The sequence below is a fragment of the Podarcis muralis genome, chromosome 3 (assembly GCF_964188315.1).
Source record: "Podarcis muralis chromosome 3, rPodMur119.hap1.1, whole genome shotgun sequence".
NCBI classification, from domain to species: Eukaryota; Metazoa; Chordata; class Lepidosauria; order Squamata; family Lacertidae; genus Podarcis; species Podarcis muralis.
The window spans coordinates 69,354,626-69,376,163 of record NC_135657.1 but is presented as its reverse complement, the minus strand read 5'-3'; the positions used below and the strand labels follow the sequence as shown (position 1 = coordinate 69,376,163).

Sequence of the window (21,538 nt, the reverse complement as noted above, 5' to 3'; positions counted from 1 at the left end):
CAAAAAGCATTCTTTGTAAACTATCCAATGTAGTTCAGTGCAATTTCAACCTTCACTATATTTCTTCATAATAGTCATACCAGCATGACATTTATGTGTTTTCTAGGCAATGATGGACAAGACGGCTGAGTACATTTTTTTTAATAAAGATATAATTACAAAAAGGGGTAAAATCAGTTCAGGAAAAGGCAAATTTTAATAGATCATTTAGACGTCTAACATAATAGCACATCCATTTTGAATACTATTACTTAAAGCCTGGCGGAAGGAACAAAATTTTGCATCATAATTAGAAAACTCACAATACAACTTGCCAAAAACAAAAACACAGTTGTTTGAAAATAAATACGCTCCATGCCAAATAGTACAAAATGAAAATCAAGAGTCTCTTCTCATATGAAAAGTTCCTTTTAACTTTCCCCCCCACTTTTGTATTGTGTCCTTTAATTGATGTGAGTCTCTACATTCAAGGATTGTTGAGCTGTTCTGACTTTGTGCTGTTTAGAGGAGGGAAAAAGTAAACTGTTAACATGGGTCACAATTTAATGCCATTCTCTGCTCATTTAAAAACAGTAAGGGTTGCATTGCTCACATTATAAATTCTTTAATAGCTATTGGCACTGATTTATTGTCATCCATAATGGATAACAGATGCATAAATAACATTTCAAAGTTAATGGCTGTTCTGAAACAGGCACATTATAGGATGGCCACAATTTACTTACCCTTTGGTATCTGCTTTCTCACCACTGCTATCCTTGGATTTATCTTCCTCTTTAATGTCTAAAAATAATTAAAAGTGGCAGGTTTATATAAATAAATTTCAAATGACAACTGTTGACTTAGCTGTTAACAAATTACAATGAAAATGAACACTGACAGAAGAATTTGAATGAAGCAGCACCTTTGCCAGTGCTGATTTCTTCTTCTTTCAAAACAGGTGTGTGGAATCTTTGGCCCCACCACATGCTGCTGAACTACAACTACTGGCCATGCTGGCTGAGGCTGATGGGAGTTGTAGTTTAGCAACACCTGGAAGGTGAAAGGTTTTAATCAAATTTAAAAAGGGTTAAAGTAGAGATATTCTCAGAAAGATAAACATTCCAACCAACAGCCTAATCCAGAAATGCACAACTTAGATGCAAACTAAAGGAAAACCAACAGTTATGGACCATGGCATGTGAGCTGCTTTATGCCTCAACTGTTTTTGCAGAATGATGAATACAGTGGTACCTTGGTTCCCAAATGGCTTAGTTGTCGAACAAATCAGCTCCCAAATGCCACAAACCTGGAAGTAAGTGTTCTGGTTTGCGAACGTTTTTTAGAAGCTGAACGTCTAATCAGACTCCCGGAACAAGTTCGAAAACCAAGGTACCACTGTATAACAAATATGGGTAGTTTGCCACCATAAATTAAGTAGGTCTGACCTAATCTCAACAATATTTAGTTGGAAGCAAATCCCATTACTTTCAGGAGAGTATGATATGCTTAGGAATATAGCCAACAAGGAAAGTAAAAGAAAGAAAAATACTGATTTAGACTTTTACCTGCTTTTTTATCTTCTGTTTCTTTTTTGTCTTCTTCTAGTCGGGCTTTCTTTGCTCCTTTCTTATGATCTGCAACATTTCTGCGTCCACCTTCCCCTTCATCTTCAGAATCAGAAAATTCTTCATCACAGGCTATTCGCTTATCTGATGCACGAACTAGAAGTAAGGAAATAGGATTAGAAAACACATTCCTCCAAGATCACCTTCTTGTGTGTTCCATTTCTCTCACCATGGGAAGGCATAAAATAAATAAAAGTTATTTCGTGACAACAACTCTTCCCTGCAATTTGCATCAGTAAAGGAAGTCCTGATGCATTGATCATAACCATAATGAAAACTTTCCATATGACAGCAATGTTGTGTTTAGAAAGAAATTCTACACTACAGTGAGTGGGCGGGGAATGAAGTCATAATGTGGTTGCAGTTTCAACAGTGTACTGGTGATAAGTGCAATGTGTACTCTAGCTCTTATTCAGGCCTGGGGCAAAATTTGCTGCTTATTAGCCCAAAGTTGCAGTAGAAATAGCATGTTTTACCGACATGAAATTTCAACATATAAGCATCATCAGTCCTCGTTCACAGGCAAACAGGTTATAAAGTCCAAAGTAGAAGTTACTATTGCAAAATGGCACCTGCAGCGTCTACCTGACTCAGTTATTCCCTTCCTGGAAACTAAGTAAAAACCAGAATTTCTAGGCCAATTCAAATGTCTCGTGATTTTATTGAATTGGTACAATATGTAAGGCCTGTGTATCTAATTTGTGCCCTTAAACAGGCACAAGGCAAAAATTTGCTGAAGGAGAAGGAGAGGCAGTTTTCGCCAATTCCCCCTCCACCCTGCAGCCACCAGTGCCCACTTCCCAAATCTGCTCTAAAGAGCCCCCGATACTCCAGAATCATTTTTAGTAGGACTGGGGACTATAGGGAAAATAGGCAAAAATCATATTCTCTGTCTTATGCTAGCAGAAACCTCTGCTAGGAGAACTAATTTAAAAAGCTTGGTGTAAAATTTAAGAACTATGCCAAAAATGGCACCGCAAATTGTATAAGTTCATACGATTTCAAGATTGGCTTTAAAAATTAAGCAGCTTCCCCTTGGTTGCCAGTTGTGTTTATTTCCCAGGCTTTCTGCCTTCATGTTCTGATATGTAATTGCTGTCTTCCTCACAAAGCACTTAAAGTGAATTTGTTTCTGGATGGTCACTTTAGATGTCCATCTGACTTATTGGGGCACTTCTGTTCCACCTTCTTTAGTACTTCTTCTTCAACAATCCACCCAGTATTAATGTTAGCCCATTCTTACTAGAAATACGTTTGTCTGGATCTTCACCATCTTCATCACCACTGTCTTCATGAACAGCATCTTCAGGAATAGCCTGCATCTGTACACCTGGGGCATGGGGCAACATGCGCAAGTTCTCAAACAAACGCTGTCTGCAAGGCAAGTAATCCAAGGAAAAGTTGTTATGAGACAACTTTCTTCTTAATAGCTTGGGAGTTTCTTAGTTCTCGTCCTCATAAAAATACCCAGCTGCCTAGTAATGGTAGGAAAATAAGGTGAAAAGCAAGTTACATAGCAAGAGGACTAGGGGCAATTTTCTTGAAAAAGGCAAGCCATGGTATCCAAAGGAAATACATGTGCCAGACAGAACATCTATGGTTAGAGGTGAACACATTTAAAAAATCTCAGAACATATGGCTGGCATTCAACATAATGAAATTAAGCAACATATAGTGATACTTTGATCATGTTTTGTGCATTTCTGCTGACAAAAGAGCTTACTGAGACTTAATAGCTCTTTTGCAAAAATAAAAAATGATTTTAACAATGTGTACCAAATTTTGAAAGATGAAAAGGTTTTTCTTTTCCAACCATTAAGCACTGAGAGCTGTAGCCATCTAAGCCATGCTCAGAGTAGATCTAATGAAATCAAACTTAAGTCTATTAATATTAATGGGTCTACTCTGAGTATGACTTAGTTGGATGCAACCCTGAAACATTAAAATACAGGTTTGGGTTTTTCCAACCATGTCCCTCCAGCAACAGAAGATAATTTGATCAAGCAAAGGCTTCCATCAGAAGAATGAGGTTTGGGGGTTTTTCTGCTTTTTCCCTGCCCCAGAAATCCATTCCAGAAGGTTGCTCTAGCTTTTAGAACGACATGGGAGGTGGCACAGGAGGCCACAGGAAGGAGGGAGAACTGGTGAAAAGTGCTTCTCCCCCTTCCATTGACAGAAGCATTCACTGATCAGAGAGCCTTTCTTCAACAGAGGGACACTAACTGAATACAGTCTTTGACTTTCTAGTTTCACCTGCTGGCTTTTAAAGCAGTAATTCTGCTATCTCAAGAGCCCAGGACCTTTTAACCCCTCCCTTTCCCTGCTTCATATTGAGCATAAAAAAGAAAATGGATCCTTACCCATTGCAAAGATTTAGATCGTTATAGTATTTATGTGTCTTTATGGCATTAATACTCACTTAATCTTCTCCATATATTCTGGGGTGTTCTGGTTTGTCATATTTGAAGGGCTAATATGCAGCTTGAAATCTGGTCCAAAATACTCAAAGTAGTCATTGTATGGCAATTCTGTTAAAACAAAATCAAGTAATAATAGCTTATTAAAACAGCCTTATTGCTCTTCAGATTATAGTGGTCAGATATGATAGTATGCATAGCTTTTGTTTTCTTCTACTAAATACTGAAAAGAGAACAAATTCAAAGGAATGCAATGCAGCATATGACAGTTCTCAAATATTTAATAGAAATTCAAAATTATTTTCTGATCCAGAATAAATACATTAGGAAGTATCTGAATTCTAAGGAAGAAAGAATATTTTTTCAAGACTAAATGTGCTACAGTTATCTTCTATAGCAGAAATCTAGATGCTCCACTGTGGTATAAAAATGAAGCCTCATTTGTTTCTGTGATTGTAAGTTGCTTTAAACTGTTTTAAATAATGTGTGCTGGTTTTTGGAACCCACGTGGGATCTTAAGGTGAAAGGTGGGTAATTAGTAGTAACAACAACAACAACAACAACAACTTACTGGCATATTTCACACACCACAAATTATGTTGAAGAAATCTGGTGTTTATGAATGTAAAGTTTAAATGATTGTATGGTTTGAATGAAATAGAGGAAACAAGCTCAACTTTAGGTTGTCATGAAACTAGGCTTTGCTTCCTCAAAGTAGACAACAATCAGTAAGCCATAAATAAATCTTCACTTTCTGGATGTGGTTGTTTGGAGAGAAACCAACATGAGCCCAGGGTTCACATGTCATTACAATCCAGACTCTGACTTGCTTCTTCCCTTGCGCAGCACAATCAGGAGCTGGGAGGAGCAAAGCTCTTGCACATTTTAAACCATAGCTTATTTAAACAATAGTTTAAAATAAAATATACTATGTTGAAAATAACGCACTGTGTTTAAATAAAACACACCAAATACACTTACTCATTTATACAATCTATAAAAGGTCCATGCAGATTTCTATGCATTTCATTAATACTTTCTAAAACATCTGTGTTCACCCATCTAGGTAAGCCATTTGAAGCTACCAAGAGTCTGGTTAATGAGCCAGAAACCACATGAGTCAAGACAGATATCCCGCTTCTTAATGATTCAACCATTAGCAAAATCCCCTGTAGATCAAAGAATGGTTATGCTGTAAGTCTTTTCTGTCAGTCTCCAATCCTCTGTAGCAGGTTGGTATAGGCTCTATGGCAAGATACATTGTACTGCAATACATATTATTTGCAGTTACACAATACAAACAGTTGGCAATCTCCCTGGCCACTGAAATGAGGGATCTGATGACTAAGGCAAGCTAAAGTTTAAGTCACATGTTATTCTTCATATGGCTCCTAAACCCATTCTCCCAATGAACCACTTCATGAGGGACTTTGTGGACCACTTAATGATTTTTCTGCCTGTTGTAGCAATTGTAATACACTGCACTATGTAATGTATGACTTTTCATGTATTTTTACAGACATGCTCTAGACCACTTGAATGAAGCTCATGGACCAGTTTGGGAAGCCCTGGTTCCAAATATTTACCATTAGGGATTTCGCAATCTAAGGCAACAGCAGTCTCATAGGTCCAACATCGAGCAACGTTCCGTATGGTATATCCACCTCCTCCAAGCATCAGAAGAGGCAAGTTGAAAGTCTTCACAACTTCTACACATTTAGCATGTCCTAAAAAAACAAACAAACCATAAAGACATACAGTTATATTCATTTCAAGATTACACAATTAAGATCTGTATACAGAAACATCAGCTCTAGAAAAACAAACTTAAACACAACTGAAAGATGCAAGAACTTAAAAACAGAATAGGATAAGGTATCCTATCAATTTTGGAATCCAGTCTTCTGTTTTGCATTTATGGCATTGAGTTACGCAAGGTTTTTTTTTGCAAGAGTCATAAAGGCAAACAGATGCACACTCAGTTTAATAGTTCTTGCAAACTATTCATAAAGTGAATGCATTTAATATATTACTGATCTAATTATAGTAAAGTATTGACCATATTGTATCTCACACATTATGCCATATTTAATAGCTTATTCACATAAACATCACTGAATTTCTACATGTGATGTCTGCCTACTAAGACCTAAACTTATTTCCTAAAATCACACAAAACTGAAGCACTGCAAATAAAGACATTCACATGGAATATATTTTTCGCATCTTCCTTTAGATGTACTATGGCCAAAAGGGTGCATACTTGAAAGTCACCAGTGTGTTTGTGTGTGACGGGGGGGTGGGGGGTGGAGTCCCAGCATTAGAAATGGCTGCAAGAGTCCCAACATTACAGATGGTAGCCAGAGAGATGGCTGCAAGAGAACTGATACTCAAAAAAACATTTCCACTAAATCTGCATTCAGTACTTGTTTCAAAACATATGTAACTGTGACTCTACAGGAATGTTTTGCTCTCTGACCTTTGACGGTAAGGTTAAAACATCCCAGCCTGTCACCAGACAGTGAATCTGCCCCACACTGCAACACCACAGCACTAGGTTGGTACATCTCCATGACTTTGGAAATAATCTGTAAAGAAGCAGAAGTCATGGTAAATCTATTATTCAGCCTCACAGAAGCATCTCTAAAAAAAAGTATCTAGAATATACTCACTGGCTTAAATATCTGACCATATGATTCATCATCTATTCCATCTCTCATTGGAAAGTTGACAGCATAGTATTTGCCTTTTCCAGCACCTATGTCCTATAAGAGAACACGAACAAGACAAAAACAAAAATCACAAACTCATATCAAAAGGCAAAACACATTTTGTGTTTACCACTGGACCACTTGTGGCCAAGAGTGTTTGAAAGTAGTTTAGATGCTACCTAGACATTTGAAAAATTCTGAGTATGTAATGAATACCAAAACTGCACATATAAGAAGTGTGCCAGATATTTATTATTAAATTTATCTCACCCTTTCTCCCAAAGCAGCCCAGGGAAGCAAACAATACTTCAAGTTTAATCTTCAAATAAAGCATTAAATCTTCAGATAAAACATTTGATCAGTAGAAGAAATCAGTGCACAAGGAAATATATCCAAAAGAACAGAAGGATGACATGTGAAAATACAGAAGAATCAGACCCAAAAGTATAATTTGGATTTTATGACTTTATTGAAATTCACCAAAGTATGGTTTTAGAATCATTGCAGGGATTTAAATAGGGTATCACCGAGAGTGGGGATGGCATAAAACAGAAACATATGGGTAGATCGGCTTTAAAAGACAACCAGTTACCTGGGGATGGGGAGTAATGTCATGGGTCTGCTGTGTCAGATCCGTAAAATCACATGTTATTATATCTACGAGAAATGTGCCACAATTCACTAAGTGAAACACATGGAGTTTATTCCTTTTTGTACCTGCTTCAACATTCATGATTTACAAACGGAATAAAAGACCTTTGACGTCTGTTTAGTACATCAGTAGATAAAAAGACATTTTGTTTCCAGTTTGACTATATTCTTCATATTTACTAATAGGAAGTTAATGTTGTTCTAGAGGGGAACCACAATTATTGTACCTTAAGGATAAATGATTATTTTGTGACAGAAGCTTTCATGGTCCACTTCAAGTGCATGAAGTTTTATACAGTTTAGCTCCAAGAATTGTGCAGGTACAGGGCAACAGTCTTCTTTGTTTTTTGAGTTACTGTAGCAGTTCCTTCAGTACAAGCTTTATATATGTAAACAGTAGCAGATTTTTAAAGCGATACAATGAAAATGTTTCTTATGGAAACAACCTCTTTCCAGAAGAGTCAAATCTTAAAGTGAGGAGCTCTAATTTGTTATGGAGTCACTTTTTATCACCATGTGTCCTTCCTTACTATTTCATAAGAAGCAAAACTGTGTGATGCATCCAGGCTCAGAACCACAATACCTCAAGGACCACCTTTTTCCATATGAACCTACCTGGACCCTGGGATCATCACCTGAGGACCTTCTTTGTGTGCCTTCTTGCCATGAGGCTGGCAACACGAGGCAGGCCTTTACTGCAGTGGCTCCCCATTTGTGGAATGTGCTCCCTGGCTGGCACTATCATTATACACCTTTAGGTGGCAGGTGAAAATGCTCCTCTTCAACCAGGCCTTTGGCTGATGAACATCTTATATATCCCTTTTAAATGTGTTTATTATTTGTTTGTGGTTGCTGCTTTTTGTTCTTATTTTATTATGTATTTTGTGTTTTTATATTGTATTTTTATGTTGTGAACCACCCTGAGATCTTTGGATGAAGGGCAGTATGCAAATTTAATAAAAAACAAACAAACAAAATGCTATTAAGAGAATCTCATACAATGGTTTTATCTAGATACAGCTGAATTAACACGCAATGCTCTTAGCATACATTGGAACATACACAAAAGGCATGTAAGCAACTTAAGTTTACTATGTTGTATTATACAGTACATTTTTATAGTTATTATATTATATATTGAATGATAGGCAGCACACCCACCATGCTCTAAGTAAGCAAAATAAAAAAGTCTCAGAAAATATGGGAATCAAACAAATATATTCCTGTTTAGCTGAGATATTAATGTCAAAATTAACTGAATTTGCTTTCTGGACAGATTATTAAGGATATCAGAAGATTAGGTTTAACAGGAAATTAAGCTTTCATGTATTTGACAGGTGAGAAGCCTAGTTTAAGGTCAGTGCTTCTGCTCTTTAGAGGCCTGCATTTAGCATGAAGCAACAGTACCATCTTGTGGCCAATCAGGTTGAGATATAAAAAGCTGTTTCCAAGCTAGCACATTTAATTTCTGTTGAAAAAAGGAACAAATACCACAGCTAGGAACAACAGAAATGGATTATATTATGCATAAGAATTTTTAATGAACAACTTCGTGTGCTCATGCAAATGCAAGCATCTCTACTACAGTAACGTTCTAGATAAGCTTCAACTATGATTACTGGTGATTTTTAAATGGCATTTTAGTAACTATTAGCAAGCTGGGCAGTTTTTTTCAGCTATTTTGACGTTTTGTATACCTATCTTACTCATCATTGATATGCTTGAAAGTATTTTTGCCCACTCCCAGAATGGTTTATAGATCAAAATAAAATGATGCGGGCTTACAATCTAAAGAGCACAAAAAGGTAAAAGAGATGGGAGAGGAAGGAAGAAACTCAGATCTACTCTTGAAGATACAGTTTTTAGATTAGAAAAATGGATGTCAGATATAAAATGACAAGAAAAAAGTAACCCTAGTTACCAAAACTGACATTCATTCCAATGTTGCAGCACTATGCCACTCAGGGGCAACACACATTGTTTACATAATAGCCCAATGAGTGTAGGAAACAATACTGTAATTAAGATGAAAAAATACACCATATATAGAATCGGACTCATCAAGTTAAGAGTTAGCCTTTTTCACCCTGATCAATTCAAAGTGTCCTTCTTCAGAAGGAAGGATAAAAACTAATTAAATTAAAATTGTTAACTTGATAACCAGGCTTAAATATAGCATTTGCAAGATGCTACTTTAATCAAATGGTAACCTCATATTTGAACTTACTCTCAAATCGCCTGTGCCAGGGAAATATTCACCATATTTATGGAATGATACTGTCATTACACGATCAGTTGTGTAAAATGCTTCTTCAACGCCATCACCGTGATGGATATCAATATCAATGTACAATACTCTTTGGTGGTATCTGGAGGGAGAGGGGAGGAAGAGAGAGACTTTACTTGAGCAGTACCAATAAAACTCACTACTTACCTTTCAAAAAGTTTATCTGCTGCCAGATTTATCCCCAGACTAAATCAGATATATAAAGACGCGTGACTACATGTATACAGATCTGTTCTCCCTTTTCCAATATAATGCTTAAAACTATGTGTATCATGACACAATATCAAGAACCAGGAAGGGCACTGTGTATAGCCATACTGACAGCTCATTAATAAACATAAAATTATCTGCAAATTAGCCATACTTGTTTAGCTCCCAGAGAGGGACCAAATTAGGGCGCCTTTGCTACACCAGCCTACAGCCCATGCAGCAACAATGTCCCCCCAGAAACCCCCAAAGCCTGAATCCCCTCACTTTTTGCCCTGGGCAAGGCTTCAGATGGAACAATAACTCTGCTGCTTTATTTGGTCCTGATGCTTGCTCTCCAGCCAGAGTCTGAATTGATCAGTAAGCTATTTAGAACAAAAAGGGTTTTGCGATTTATATCATGCTTGCACGCATACACAAACACATATATAAACAAAATATAATTTAAAATGACCAAGGAACAATGATCGCTAGTCCTCTGGTCAATATATACAGATTAAGCCAATACACAGCCTATATTTTTAACATCTCTAGAAGACAAGTTGTGCATATAGCACCAACATGAACTTACTTTAGTAATTCCAGAATGGCAAGCACAATATCATTGACATAGCAGAAACCTGATGCTTCTGACTTCTTAGCATGATGAAGTCCTCCAGCCCAATTAACGGCCATGTCTGTTTGTTGTCTGTTTAATTTTACTGCTCCAGCTAAAGAACCATTATGGAGAAAAATGCAGGTAAGGAATGAAAAAGGTAGACAGTATGTCTTGCCAAAAAAAGAAAAAAAAGAGAGAAAGAGAGAGAGAGCTTCAATGTAAGACATCGTGGTGCAGCCTGGATTTTAATTGTTTATTGTTAGGCACTTCTACAGTTGGATATACCAACTCATGCAGCAGAATGAACTATTAATTTGTAATGGGAGATGCTGAAAGATAAAAGGCCCAACTAGTCCAGCATTCTGTTCTCACATTGACTAACCAGATGTCTAGAGGAAGCAGAGAAGCAGGACATGAGTGCATTAAACTTCTCTAACTCATGATCCCCAGCTACTGGCATTCAGAGGCACAGAGACTCTGAAAATGGAGGTAGTACATATCTATCATGCCTAGTAGCTACTGATAACAACATTTTCTTTTAATTAAACATTTCACTTTATATTTCTATTAAATTCTTTCTCCCTCATTGATTTACGCAAGAGCTATAAAAGTTGTCACATGGGTAATGTTCGAAAAAAAACTGGTACAGCCTTTTAAAAATTAGCAACTCCAGGAAAACATTAGGACATACTTACCCACAGAGCCTCCTGTTGACAGCTGACAGAACTCAAACAGCCCATCAAACACAGGACAGTCTTCCCCCACGTTAACTATACAAGACAAGTTTTATTTATCCTTAAATGTATTATTACTTAAGTTTGTATATAATTTTTTTTTTAAAGTATAGCATGTTGGTCAATTGACTAAACATTGTCAAATGTTCCATGAAAAAAAGAACACCTCTGCATTGGTAGCATTATCTCAAATGTGGCCACACCATAGGTTACAATACCTTTTACAAAACTGATTTCACTGTTTGTTAATCATTCAAGCTGCTGATGTTGAATCTATGTGTATTGTTCTAAAATAATAATAATGCTAAATGTCTATTACTTGACCAGTGATATGGATCAAATAATTTTTGATCCGTTAAATGCCCAACACTATCTTTAAAATGAAAACCAAAACTTTAGAACAGAGGTATTTTTCAAAACTTAACCTAACCATTACCACAGATGTGAAACTTGGTAGACACCTTTTTTTGTCAGTTAAGTATATTTAAATATGCTTTTATGGATTCAGAGCAGTTTGTAGCTGAGTGTATGCCTAAATTTACAGCATCACTATATGTCAAATTATGGCTTATGAAGTTTCAGCAAAAGGACAATTACCAATTAAGGTACTATAGGTGGTTTAAAGTGAGCAAATAGTTATCCAACTAGTAAAATAGTTGGATAGTAGCAAGTTATGCTGTCATTCAGAATTCATAATGGAAATCAATGTTCAGAAATCAAAGAAAGTACAAGTTAATTGAAAAGATAAATATTACAGTTTTTTGTCATGCTATCTAATGTTCTCAATTTTGGGATGGAAAATTACACTAGTTTAATTTAATACATGTGGCAAACCTGTTACTATGGTCCAATTCAGATATATAGCTTTGAAACTAGAGAATGAAATTAGAAGCTGATTTCCACTTCTGGTGTAAAAGCTAACTATGGCTAGCAGTAACTATCCCCTAAGAAGAAAAGGGAGACATGTGCAACTCCTAGAGAAAGAATCATGTGCAATATGACTCAGTTATCAAACTATGGTTTGGTAACTGGGCAGCATTACATCTGAACAAGCCTGAATGTTATAACCACTATAGCCAACAACAAACAATTCAAAATGATTAAACATCATATAGACAGGGTTCTGCACATTACAGTAAAATAGATAATATAATACTCTCCATCTTAACAGATCAAGTTCCCAAAACCAGGTGGGAAACTGAGGGAAACCAGTTATTTTTAGCATTAGACTTACATCTTTGCATTTGTTTACTATATTCAGACATATTGTCGGGTCTAATTGAGCGAAGAAATTTTATGTACTCATCACTGTGGTATTTCGTCATTTCTTCTGCTGTAGCTTTGTGGGGCCGCTGGAAAAGAAACAGATTGAATTTGATCTGAGACAGAATAAAAAGCAGTAGCATTTCAAGTACTTCAAACAGATTTGATCAGGCATGCATTAAGTTGAAACTTGCTGAAATATTCTAAAATATTTCAGCTTTGGCTCAACGACACATTATAAACAGAAAACACTTTGTTGTATATATTTTACTGTAACCATATCATGTTTTCCATCCAGCAGATATCTGAACACCAAATGCTTGTGAATTTTGTTTCCTTATGTGGCATTTTCACAGGTACTCATAGGTTTCATAGAATCATAGAATTGTAGGGACCCTGAGGATCATTTAGTCCAACCCCCTGCAATGCAGGAATATACAGCTCTCCTGTATGAGGATTAAATCTGCAACCGTGGCATTATCAGCACCATACTCTGACCATCTGACCCAGGCTCAGTTTGCGTTCTTCTTTGGAAGAAAAATGTTATCTCAGAATCAGCCAGAGGATTTTCCACAACAAAGAAAGTGTTGAAGTGAATTAAAAATCTTAGGAAAATATCGTCTCTTCACTGCTCATCAACTTTCAAGTGACAAAACTGTAAATGTATACTCACATAAATTTCCATTTTTCTGTACAAGCCATAATTTAGCAACAAGTTGTGTGTCATGCGAATCCTGTGAGGCTTCATTGGGTGCCCCTGTCCATAATAATAGTTCCCAATATCACCTAAAAGAAAGCAAATGAGTCATGCTTGAAAATGTAATGATCACTTTTTTTGGCTTTACTTAACTAAGTTCTCTCTCTAGAACAGGGATTCACAATACAAACACTAGTCGTAACGGCAGGCTGCCTTCCTGCTTTGGTGAGTATTCCTAAAGTAAGACTGTGCCTTCCCTTTGCATCTCAAGAGGATGTAGGGAAGAAACATAGTTCTGCTTCCTGTTGAGTCTGTTCCATTTGTAAATTGAGTCCCCCGCTGCTATGGGAAAGCACGCCTTGGTTTAAGAACGCTTTGGTTTAAGAACGGACTTCCGGAACAGATTAAGTTCGTAAACCAAGGTACCACCATACTGTAATGTACTCTATATGAGGCTGCCCTGGGGTCTTGTTCAAAAGCTCCAGTTGGTGTTGAATGCAACAGTCAGAGTGCTTTAAGGGGGCATCTGGCTGAGAATATGTGACATCAAAGCTTTTATTCAGATAGAACTCAGTTCCAGCATCTCTTAGGTGGGCGCCATTGCCATTAGAAGAGAATGACGGAGTTGTTCATGGTGAGTTCTTGCACTATGTGACATTAATGTTAAAACAGCTGCATTGGTTACCCAGCTACTACTGAGTCTGGTTCATGGTCCTTGTACAAAGTGATTAATGTACAAAGGGCTTGTACAAAACAACTTAGTGCAGGATACCTCAGGCACTGCCTGAACCATTACATGCTAGAGCTGGGTGATATATTGATATATAGTCCAAAACTATTTTGAAGTTCACATTGTGGTAATTGTTTCATAGTATCTGAGCTGGCAATATATTGCAAATCACAATGTGTGTAAGGGCTAGGCGATATCTGGTTTTCAACACTGCAATAACTCACCAGCTAAACACTGCAATCTACCACAATGTCTGAAATAAGGATGGAACTATACAGAGGCAAACAAGGCAATGTCCTGGCAACTGCTACTACTTAGGGGTCTTAAACTTAAATGACAATATTATTTATCATCACAGACTCAGTTTCACCAGCAGGCAAGCCAAAATGCACCCCAAAAGAACTTTTGGTTTGGGGCTTGGCTACCAAATGGTGGCATTCAGAACAATCCAAAGTACAGCCACCGTCTCCTGCTGCCACCACAAGGCCTCGCAGGCCACCATTACTGCCACCGCCATGACAAGGCTTTGCAGGCTGTCACTGCTTTTACCACTGCCACAAGGCCATCACTACAAGTTCTCACAGGCTGCAGCTGCTTCTGCCCACTGCCATGGCAAGGCTTCACAGGCTGCTGTTGATTCTGCTGCTGCTAAGCTACTGGCGCCTCTGCCGCCTAGTAGGCCTGCTGGCAGTCCCAGATTATTTGTATTCACTATGACTCATTACCAAATTTTGGACTGTCCCGAATACAAGCCCAAAACCGAAAGTCTCATTTGGATGTATTTTGGGTTGCCTGCTGCTGAAAGTGACAATGAGGTGATTGATAATATCATTTATCAGTTTTAGACCATTAAGTAGTAGCAGTTGCCAGGACATTGTTCTGCTCACCTCTGAGTAGTTCCTTCCTTTTTTCAGATATCGTGATATATAACATTATTGAAAAGCAGTTATCGCCCAGCCCTGTCACATGCCAGCTTGATCACTGAGATCTTCTGCAGGAGTGTGGTTGGTTGTTCTTCAAGCTGGCAAGGCTCATTTGATTAGCACTCAAATAAATGGCTCTGAAGAAAAGAGTTTGCTATTTGCCCACTATCATCTACAGGAAGACCCACAAAAGACTTGTCACAAGTCTGGGGGTTCCCCCCCTTAAAGCAATGAATCATGACATCCTTACTATTTAGCAGTATAGAGCAATGGATTCTGGGCAGTCTTCCACCAGGAGACAAGGACTCTCTTGCCCAAGAAAGTGGCAAAAAAGCAACTCTCTGCAGCACTCTACTTCTTGCAGACAAGGGAGAAGTTAAGCACCCCCATCCAATTTATCTGAAGAGAGCTTTTGAGTCCCCGACTGAAGTTGCACCTGTATAGTGCTGTCCCAAGAACACCACAGATGAGGAACTTGTGGCATTGCTATCAGGGGAGCTATAAACACACACTCTTAAAAGAAAACAGAATAATCACTTAGAAAATAGAGGAGGAAATATACTGAGCTAAGTAATGTTATACCTAGAAAAATGATGCCTACACTTATATTTGGACTTATATGACTACACTTATATTTAATATCTGAAGTCAAATATTTGGACTTCCGTTTAACAAGATTAATGACAAACACAACAATTAAATACATTATTTAATGTATGAAAATCAGCATGCATTCTCCCTGTATTCTTGCAAAGTACTGGACATACAACAAGATTTTAACGCTATCCTTTGCCTATAAAAACCAAATCTCAGTTCACAAACAGCTCTCCCTACTAAGGACTATTTTCTCCTGTTGAAAACTAAACAAAGAAGAGTGAGCAACAAAGAAGGCTGCTGCAACCACCATTCTGCCTTTCTTGGCAGCATTTTAGAAATTTATACTAGGCTGAAAAGCTTCTGTCTCTGCAAAGCAGATTAACTGCACTACAGTCAAACTTTGAAATGCACAGCTATCTACCCCAAAACTGTCTATTCAGAGTGTGCAAAGTACTGAGGATATCCTTTCTTCACCCAGCTCCCACTGGGCATAACTATCAGATTCCCCAATTCTATCCATTCTCTCAGTGAAAAGAATCACTTAATTGGTGGTTATATATTTAATATGATCTAAGCATATTTGCTTAAGAATCATTTCCCAAGTAGATGCATTTAGGACTGAAATCCTATTCTAATTATTATAGCTAGCATATTGATGGCAAGACAGAATCTCAAACTAGGATGTGCTCTCCCAAGCCCACATTCTGAGCATGTTCATACTCCTGTCTCAGGGAAATGTGAAAGTATGATGATTCGTAATAGTATAGTATTCTTTGTTTCTCAATGTGAAATTTTTATTGTATTTTTGATAATGGTTTTGGGTTTTTTTGGAACCTGCAAACTGTTTAGAAATTTCTGTTGCTATGATAAATTAAAATAAATAATAAACATAATATATGAAACAATTTTATTAACCATTAAAATTAATTTAATAACTGCAGAGGTAGCAAGCTACTGAAACCCAGCAACTGGAGCTTGGGGGCTGAAAGGGAAAAACTACTGCCCTCATTCACTACTTCTGGGTTTCCTGGAAACATCTGCTGACAAATTGTACCCCAGGATGCTACAATATGTAGCTTTTTAAACTGCCCCTGCAGTATTCATTTTAAAATGAACTTAATAAGAACTTTAAAATGAGCTTATGAAGACACAATAATTAAATTAAAAGGCTGAAAGCAAGAGAGAAAGCATGTTTTAATTGTCTGTGCCCAAGAAAGATTTTAAACGGCTGTTTGAAGTTTTTATCTTTTTTATTTTTAATCTTCCATCCCCCTAGTTAAAGTGCTGGCTGCAAACGTGAAGCTAACATATGCTGCCATGAGAGAGGAATGAATGCATTCTGATAAGAAGCCAGGGGACTCAGGCGTAAAGCAAAGACTGTAAAATTTTGAGGAATGAGAATTATTAATAAGACCAAGAACACTCAGTATGGCAAAAATACAGTTAGATACCCCATTTACTGTTGGCATCGTGCAGCAACTGCTGTATGTGAAACTGAAAGAGCTCAGAATTGGGATGCATAAATTGGTGAATGAAAATGGACCAGAGAAAAATAAGGCTAAAGGCGGCACAGAACCTTTGGAAAATAATATTGGAGGACTACCAGAACAGGAGAGTGGAATGGTAAAACTGAAGCAGTAGATGGTGAAATGGAGAGGACCTCCAAATAGGTGCCTGGAGAAGTGAAACCGTCCAACGGTGGAATTATGAAGTTGGAAGAGTGGAATGAAACCATGGATGGAGAGATTAAGAAATATTCTGGGCTGGCAGAGATAGAGCTGAGAAAGGATTCTGTATACAATTTTGAGTGAATTAAGAGAGGAAAACTATCAAGCCTCTGGAAAAAGAATGGAAGAAGTGATTATGAAAAGAATCTCTTTGTTCTAAATCAGGATGGAAAATCACAGCTGACAGGAAATGAGATTGGAATACAGTGGTACCTTGGGTTACATACGCTTCAGGTTACAGACTCCACTAACCCAGAAATAGTACCTTGGGTTAAGAACTTTGTTTCAGGATGAGAACAGAAATCGCACGGCGACAGCGTGGCAGGCCCCATTAGCTAAAGTGGTCTTCATGTTAAGAACAGTTTCAGGTTAAGAACGGACCTCCGGAATGAATTAAGTACGTAACCAGAGGTACCACTGTATATGGAACTGGGTGTGAATTGATGAATATACAATGTGGAAATAACTATGGATTGCTGTTTTGATGTATGACAACAGCAAATAGACTCCTGTGTAAATGAAGACAAAGGATTTATTGCTTTTCAACACTGGAGGCAAAGTTGTTTTGCTGGACTGCAGGAAGACTACTGTTGACATTTATTGATATTAATAACTGGAGAAGCTCTTTTAGACTTGTGTGGAAGGAAAAATGAATGAACTTGAGATGCCTAGATTTGAAGACTGGGAAAATATCACATAGCAGAAGGAGAAACAGCTGGATATCATATTGGAATAAATATTTTGCATATTTTGAATAATATTTATATGCATAACTATTGGAAGTCCTTTTTATTTCTTCTTTTTTATTATTATATTCTTATATTTTGGTTTCTCTTTTCTACATTTTTTTGCTTTGCTCTTGCTTATGCACATGAAGGTGATGGGTGGTTGGTGAAAGACCCTGTGTTAGAGGCAGAAAATGGAAGATCTCCCGTGGGGGGGGGGGGAGGAGAAAGGGAAACTCCCAGGTGGGTCCACCCCTTTTTGTGTGACACAACGGTTACGATCTACCCTGGAGAGATGACTTTGCATGGTGATAATGATGGTTTTCTCTTTTTTTATTATTATTTAGATTAGTCTGTTTTTATTGTACAGTGGTACCTTGGGTTAAGAACTTTATGCGTTCCGGAGGTCCATTCTTAAACTGAAACTATTCTTAACCTGAAGCACCACTTTAGCTAATGGGGCCTCCCGCTGCCGCTGGAGCACAATTACTGTTCTCATCCTGAAGCAAAGTTCTTAACCTGAGGTACTATTTCTGGGTTAGCGGAGTCTGTAACCTGAAGCGTCTGTAACCTGAGGTACCACTGTATTGTATTATAAAAAACCTTTTATAAAATTTTATGGAAATAATAATGAACCATAATAATTTAATTAATCCCAGCAAACGTATTTCTGCACAATAAAGAATCTATTTGTGAGGTTCTAATCTTTTCTGTGTACTTGATTTCATCTTAAAATAACTGCAGTCAGTTTTAAACTTGCCTGCTGATGTGTGACCAATAATTGCCCCCAAAGTATAATGAATGACATTTCCCTATTCCTCAATGTTGAGCTATCCAGATTTTTGCAGTCATTAACAAACTACAGATTAATTCAACCTCCTACTCTAAACCCATTTAATTCAGATGACATTTCCACCACCACCGGATCCAGTGGGATCAACTTCTCTAGGAGGTCCCTAACATTTTTGAGGAAAACTGTGTATCCCTGCAAGTGTATACTGTCCACCTTACTAGAGCCACAGTGCCAACAAATAAAGGATGTATTGGAAAAAACATTTCTGGAGTCTCCAGTTCAAGATGCCATTTTAAAGTTAATTTTGTGTTAAATTGATGTGAAAATGCCCCTAAATGATGAGTGAGCAGAAAAATCGGAGTGACACTATCACTACTTCTTTAAACAGCACCCATAGGCAAACATTCTACCAGAAATAGGTAACATTCACAACTTTCAAGTCTTTATCACTATACAAGTTAAGTAACCTAGAACAATCCTTATTTCCAAAGCAAAAAAGTCAAGATTTCACGCATGACAGACCAGAGATTTGTTGCTTTAAACAATCCAACATATTCAAGTTTTGAGAATCAATATACGTACTTTAGGGAAAAATTACAAAAAACATTAGTTTTTTGGAGAATGGTATAAATACAACAACCTCTTGGTTTCTCTCTCTCTCTCTCTCTCTCTCTCTCTCTCTCTCACACACACACACACACACACACACACACACACACAAAATAGGCTGGATGCTTCAATTTCTTGTATTATTTTCAATAGATGCATGTTCTGCTGTCTATTTGTGGATAGCCTGGTAAAGCAAAATAAAGTTCCCCTGCAATGTCCTTACACCTGCAGTTTGTAAGACTAAGAGCAAATAAACTGAGAATAAAATTTAACAGCTGAAATATGCAACCTATTTTTTGCTAAGTGGTTGAGAAATAAAGTCTTGCTTTAAATTAGTGGTTGCTTTTACTTAAGTGCCCAGGAAGATGCACTCTGTTCAAAACATTTACATGTTGCATTTGAAGTTTAATACAGTGGTACACCCGTTTTCGAACATCTCGGAAGTTAAACATTTCGGTTTTTGAACGCGGGAAACCTGGAAGTAAATGCTTGTTTTCGAACACGCCTCGGAAGTCGAACGGCTTCCGCTGAGTTTCCCCCCCAATTTTTTCTATTAAATTTGCAGACCACCCTTTGCGCCTCAGTTTTTGAATGTTTCTTGAATGGTCTTCCAGAATGGATTATGTTCGAAAACCGAGGTACCACTGCAAATGTTTGCCTTATACCCATGGGCTGTCCTGCACGCACATTGTGCTTCTTATGGCTGTAGTAATTCATATCTACTAAATTTCACAAAGAGTAGAATCTTCACTTTTCTACATTATCTCCACTCTACTACATAATTTTAAATCTTTACCATTCTTTTGGCTACTATGTACAGTGTTCAAAACAATACGCCTATATCCAGGATATAAACCCCTAACTACAATGAAAATAACCATTTCCTGAATTAGTGATGAGGTTCCAATGGATAGTGGGGACAACCTGTATTCACCAGGGTGAGGTGCGCAAGAAAGATGCTCTATGGAGCTATGAGGACGCGATAGGCAGGCCATTCATCATCCAGATCCTTCCAGTGGGGCTCTCAGATTTGGCCAGAGCGTGCCAGTCTCGCACCTTTCAGGGATTCAACGTTGAGGCCTTCAGAGTCTCAACGCAACGCAGTTACTCGCGCGCGCAAGTCCCACTCTAAGGACGCTTAGTAGGAAAAGGATCGCGAGGCCAGCCTCGGACCCCCCCTCTCAAAATGGGGACCCTTCCCAGGAGGTCTGTTGCTAGGCCGAGCCGGGCGCGCACCCCTCACCCCCTTTTGCAAAGCGTTCGTTAGTAGATGCGCGCGGATTTCGAAGGAGGCGAAAAGGCTCGCCCGATACAAAAATTAAAGGGGGGGGGTATAGATGCGCTTTAAGAAACCAGGGGCTCAGCACCTTCCTTCCAAGCCAGATGCAGCCCCTGCAGACACAATGGGTAAAAGCGAGAGAGGGGGAGGGGGGATGGCTGGAGAGGCGGCGCGTGCGCCGGAACGAGAAGGCGCGCGAGGACAGCCGAGGGGCTGCCGAGGGGGCCGGGGCGCGCGAGGACGGAGCCAACCAACATTCCCAACGGCGAAATAAGCGCGGCCTGGAGGGGAAGGCGCGCGGAGACGAACAGCTGCTCTTGCTCGCACACGCACCCCAACCGACACACAAAACACAACAAAAACCGGCGCCGTGCCCCGCCCCCCTCACCGTCATAGTAGTAACAGACTTTCTTCTTGCCGCCTCCCTGGCTGTACGCCATGAGACTTGTCTGAGGGGAAACCCGGGGCCGGGCGAGACTAGGCTTGAAGGGGCCGGGATTTACGTCGACGGTGGCGGCGGCGGCAGCAACAGCAGCAGGAGGGACGCCGGAGCCGGGGGCAGCCTCAGGAAGACCCGGTCCCGCCTCTTCCAGCAGCGACTGGTGCCACCCGGAGGAACCACCCTGAAACGGGGGGAGTGAGAGAGACAAAATTATCTAGCGCCCCCCTTTCGCAGTCACGGAAGTTCTCTTTCGGCTTTGAACCGCTTTGTAACGCGTTGCCCCGTTCCCGTGGGTGCTTCGGATTGTAAGTTGCTAAGGCTTCCGGTTAATGGGAGGAAACGTAGAGCGGTCAGCCCCTCCCCCCCGGGCAGAGTCGCAATGGTACAGGCCATTCTGGTCAGACTCTCTGCAGAGCGCGTGCGCAGAAGCATCTGCTCTGTTCTTGCTTGTATGGGCTATGACCACGAGAGTGTTGGCTCCGCCCCTACTCCTTTCTTCTCAGGCCTCCACCAAAAAACCCCCACAACCCCCTCTCGCTTT

At 38.9% G+C, this 21,538-nt stretch overlaps 1 protein-coding gene across 1 annotated transcript; it reads right to left on the bottom strand.

Annotated features, from left to right (window-relative positions):
- Positions 1-126: 126 nt before the first annotated feature.
- Positions 127-21,313, bottom strand: HDAC2 (histone deacetylase 2). Its single transcript, XM_028723213.2, has 14 exons — positions 20,944-21,313; positions 13,149-13,261; positions 12,447-12,564; positions 11,174-11,248; positions 10,452-10,590; positions 9,614-9,755; positions 6,697-6,789; positions 6,504-6,612; positions 5,611-5,751; positions 4,027-4,135; positions 2,851-2,981; positions 1,548-1,703; positions 726-783; positions 127-497 (listed from the first exon to the last, which is right to left on the bottom strand). The coding sequence occupies exons 1-14, from the start codon at positions 20,993-20,995 to the stop codon at positions 467-469; spliced, it is 1,467 nt and encodes a 488-aa protein (XP_028579046.1). The 5' UTR covers positions 20,996-21,313; the 3' UTR covers positions 127-466.
- Positions 21,314-21,538: the final 225 nt, after the last annotated feature.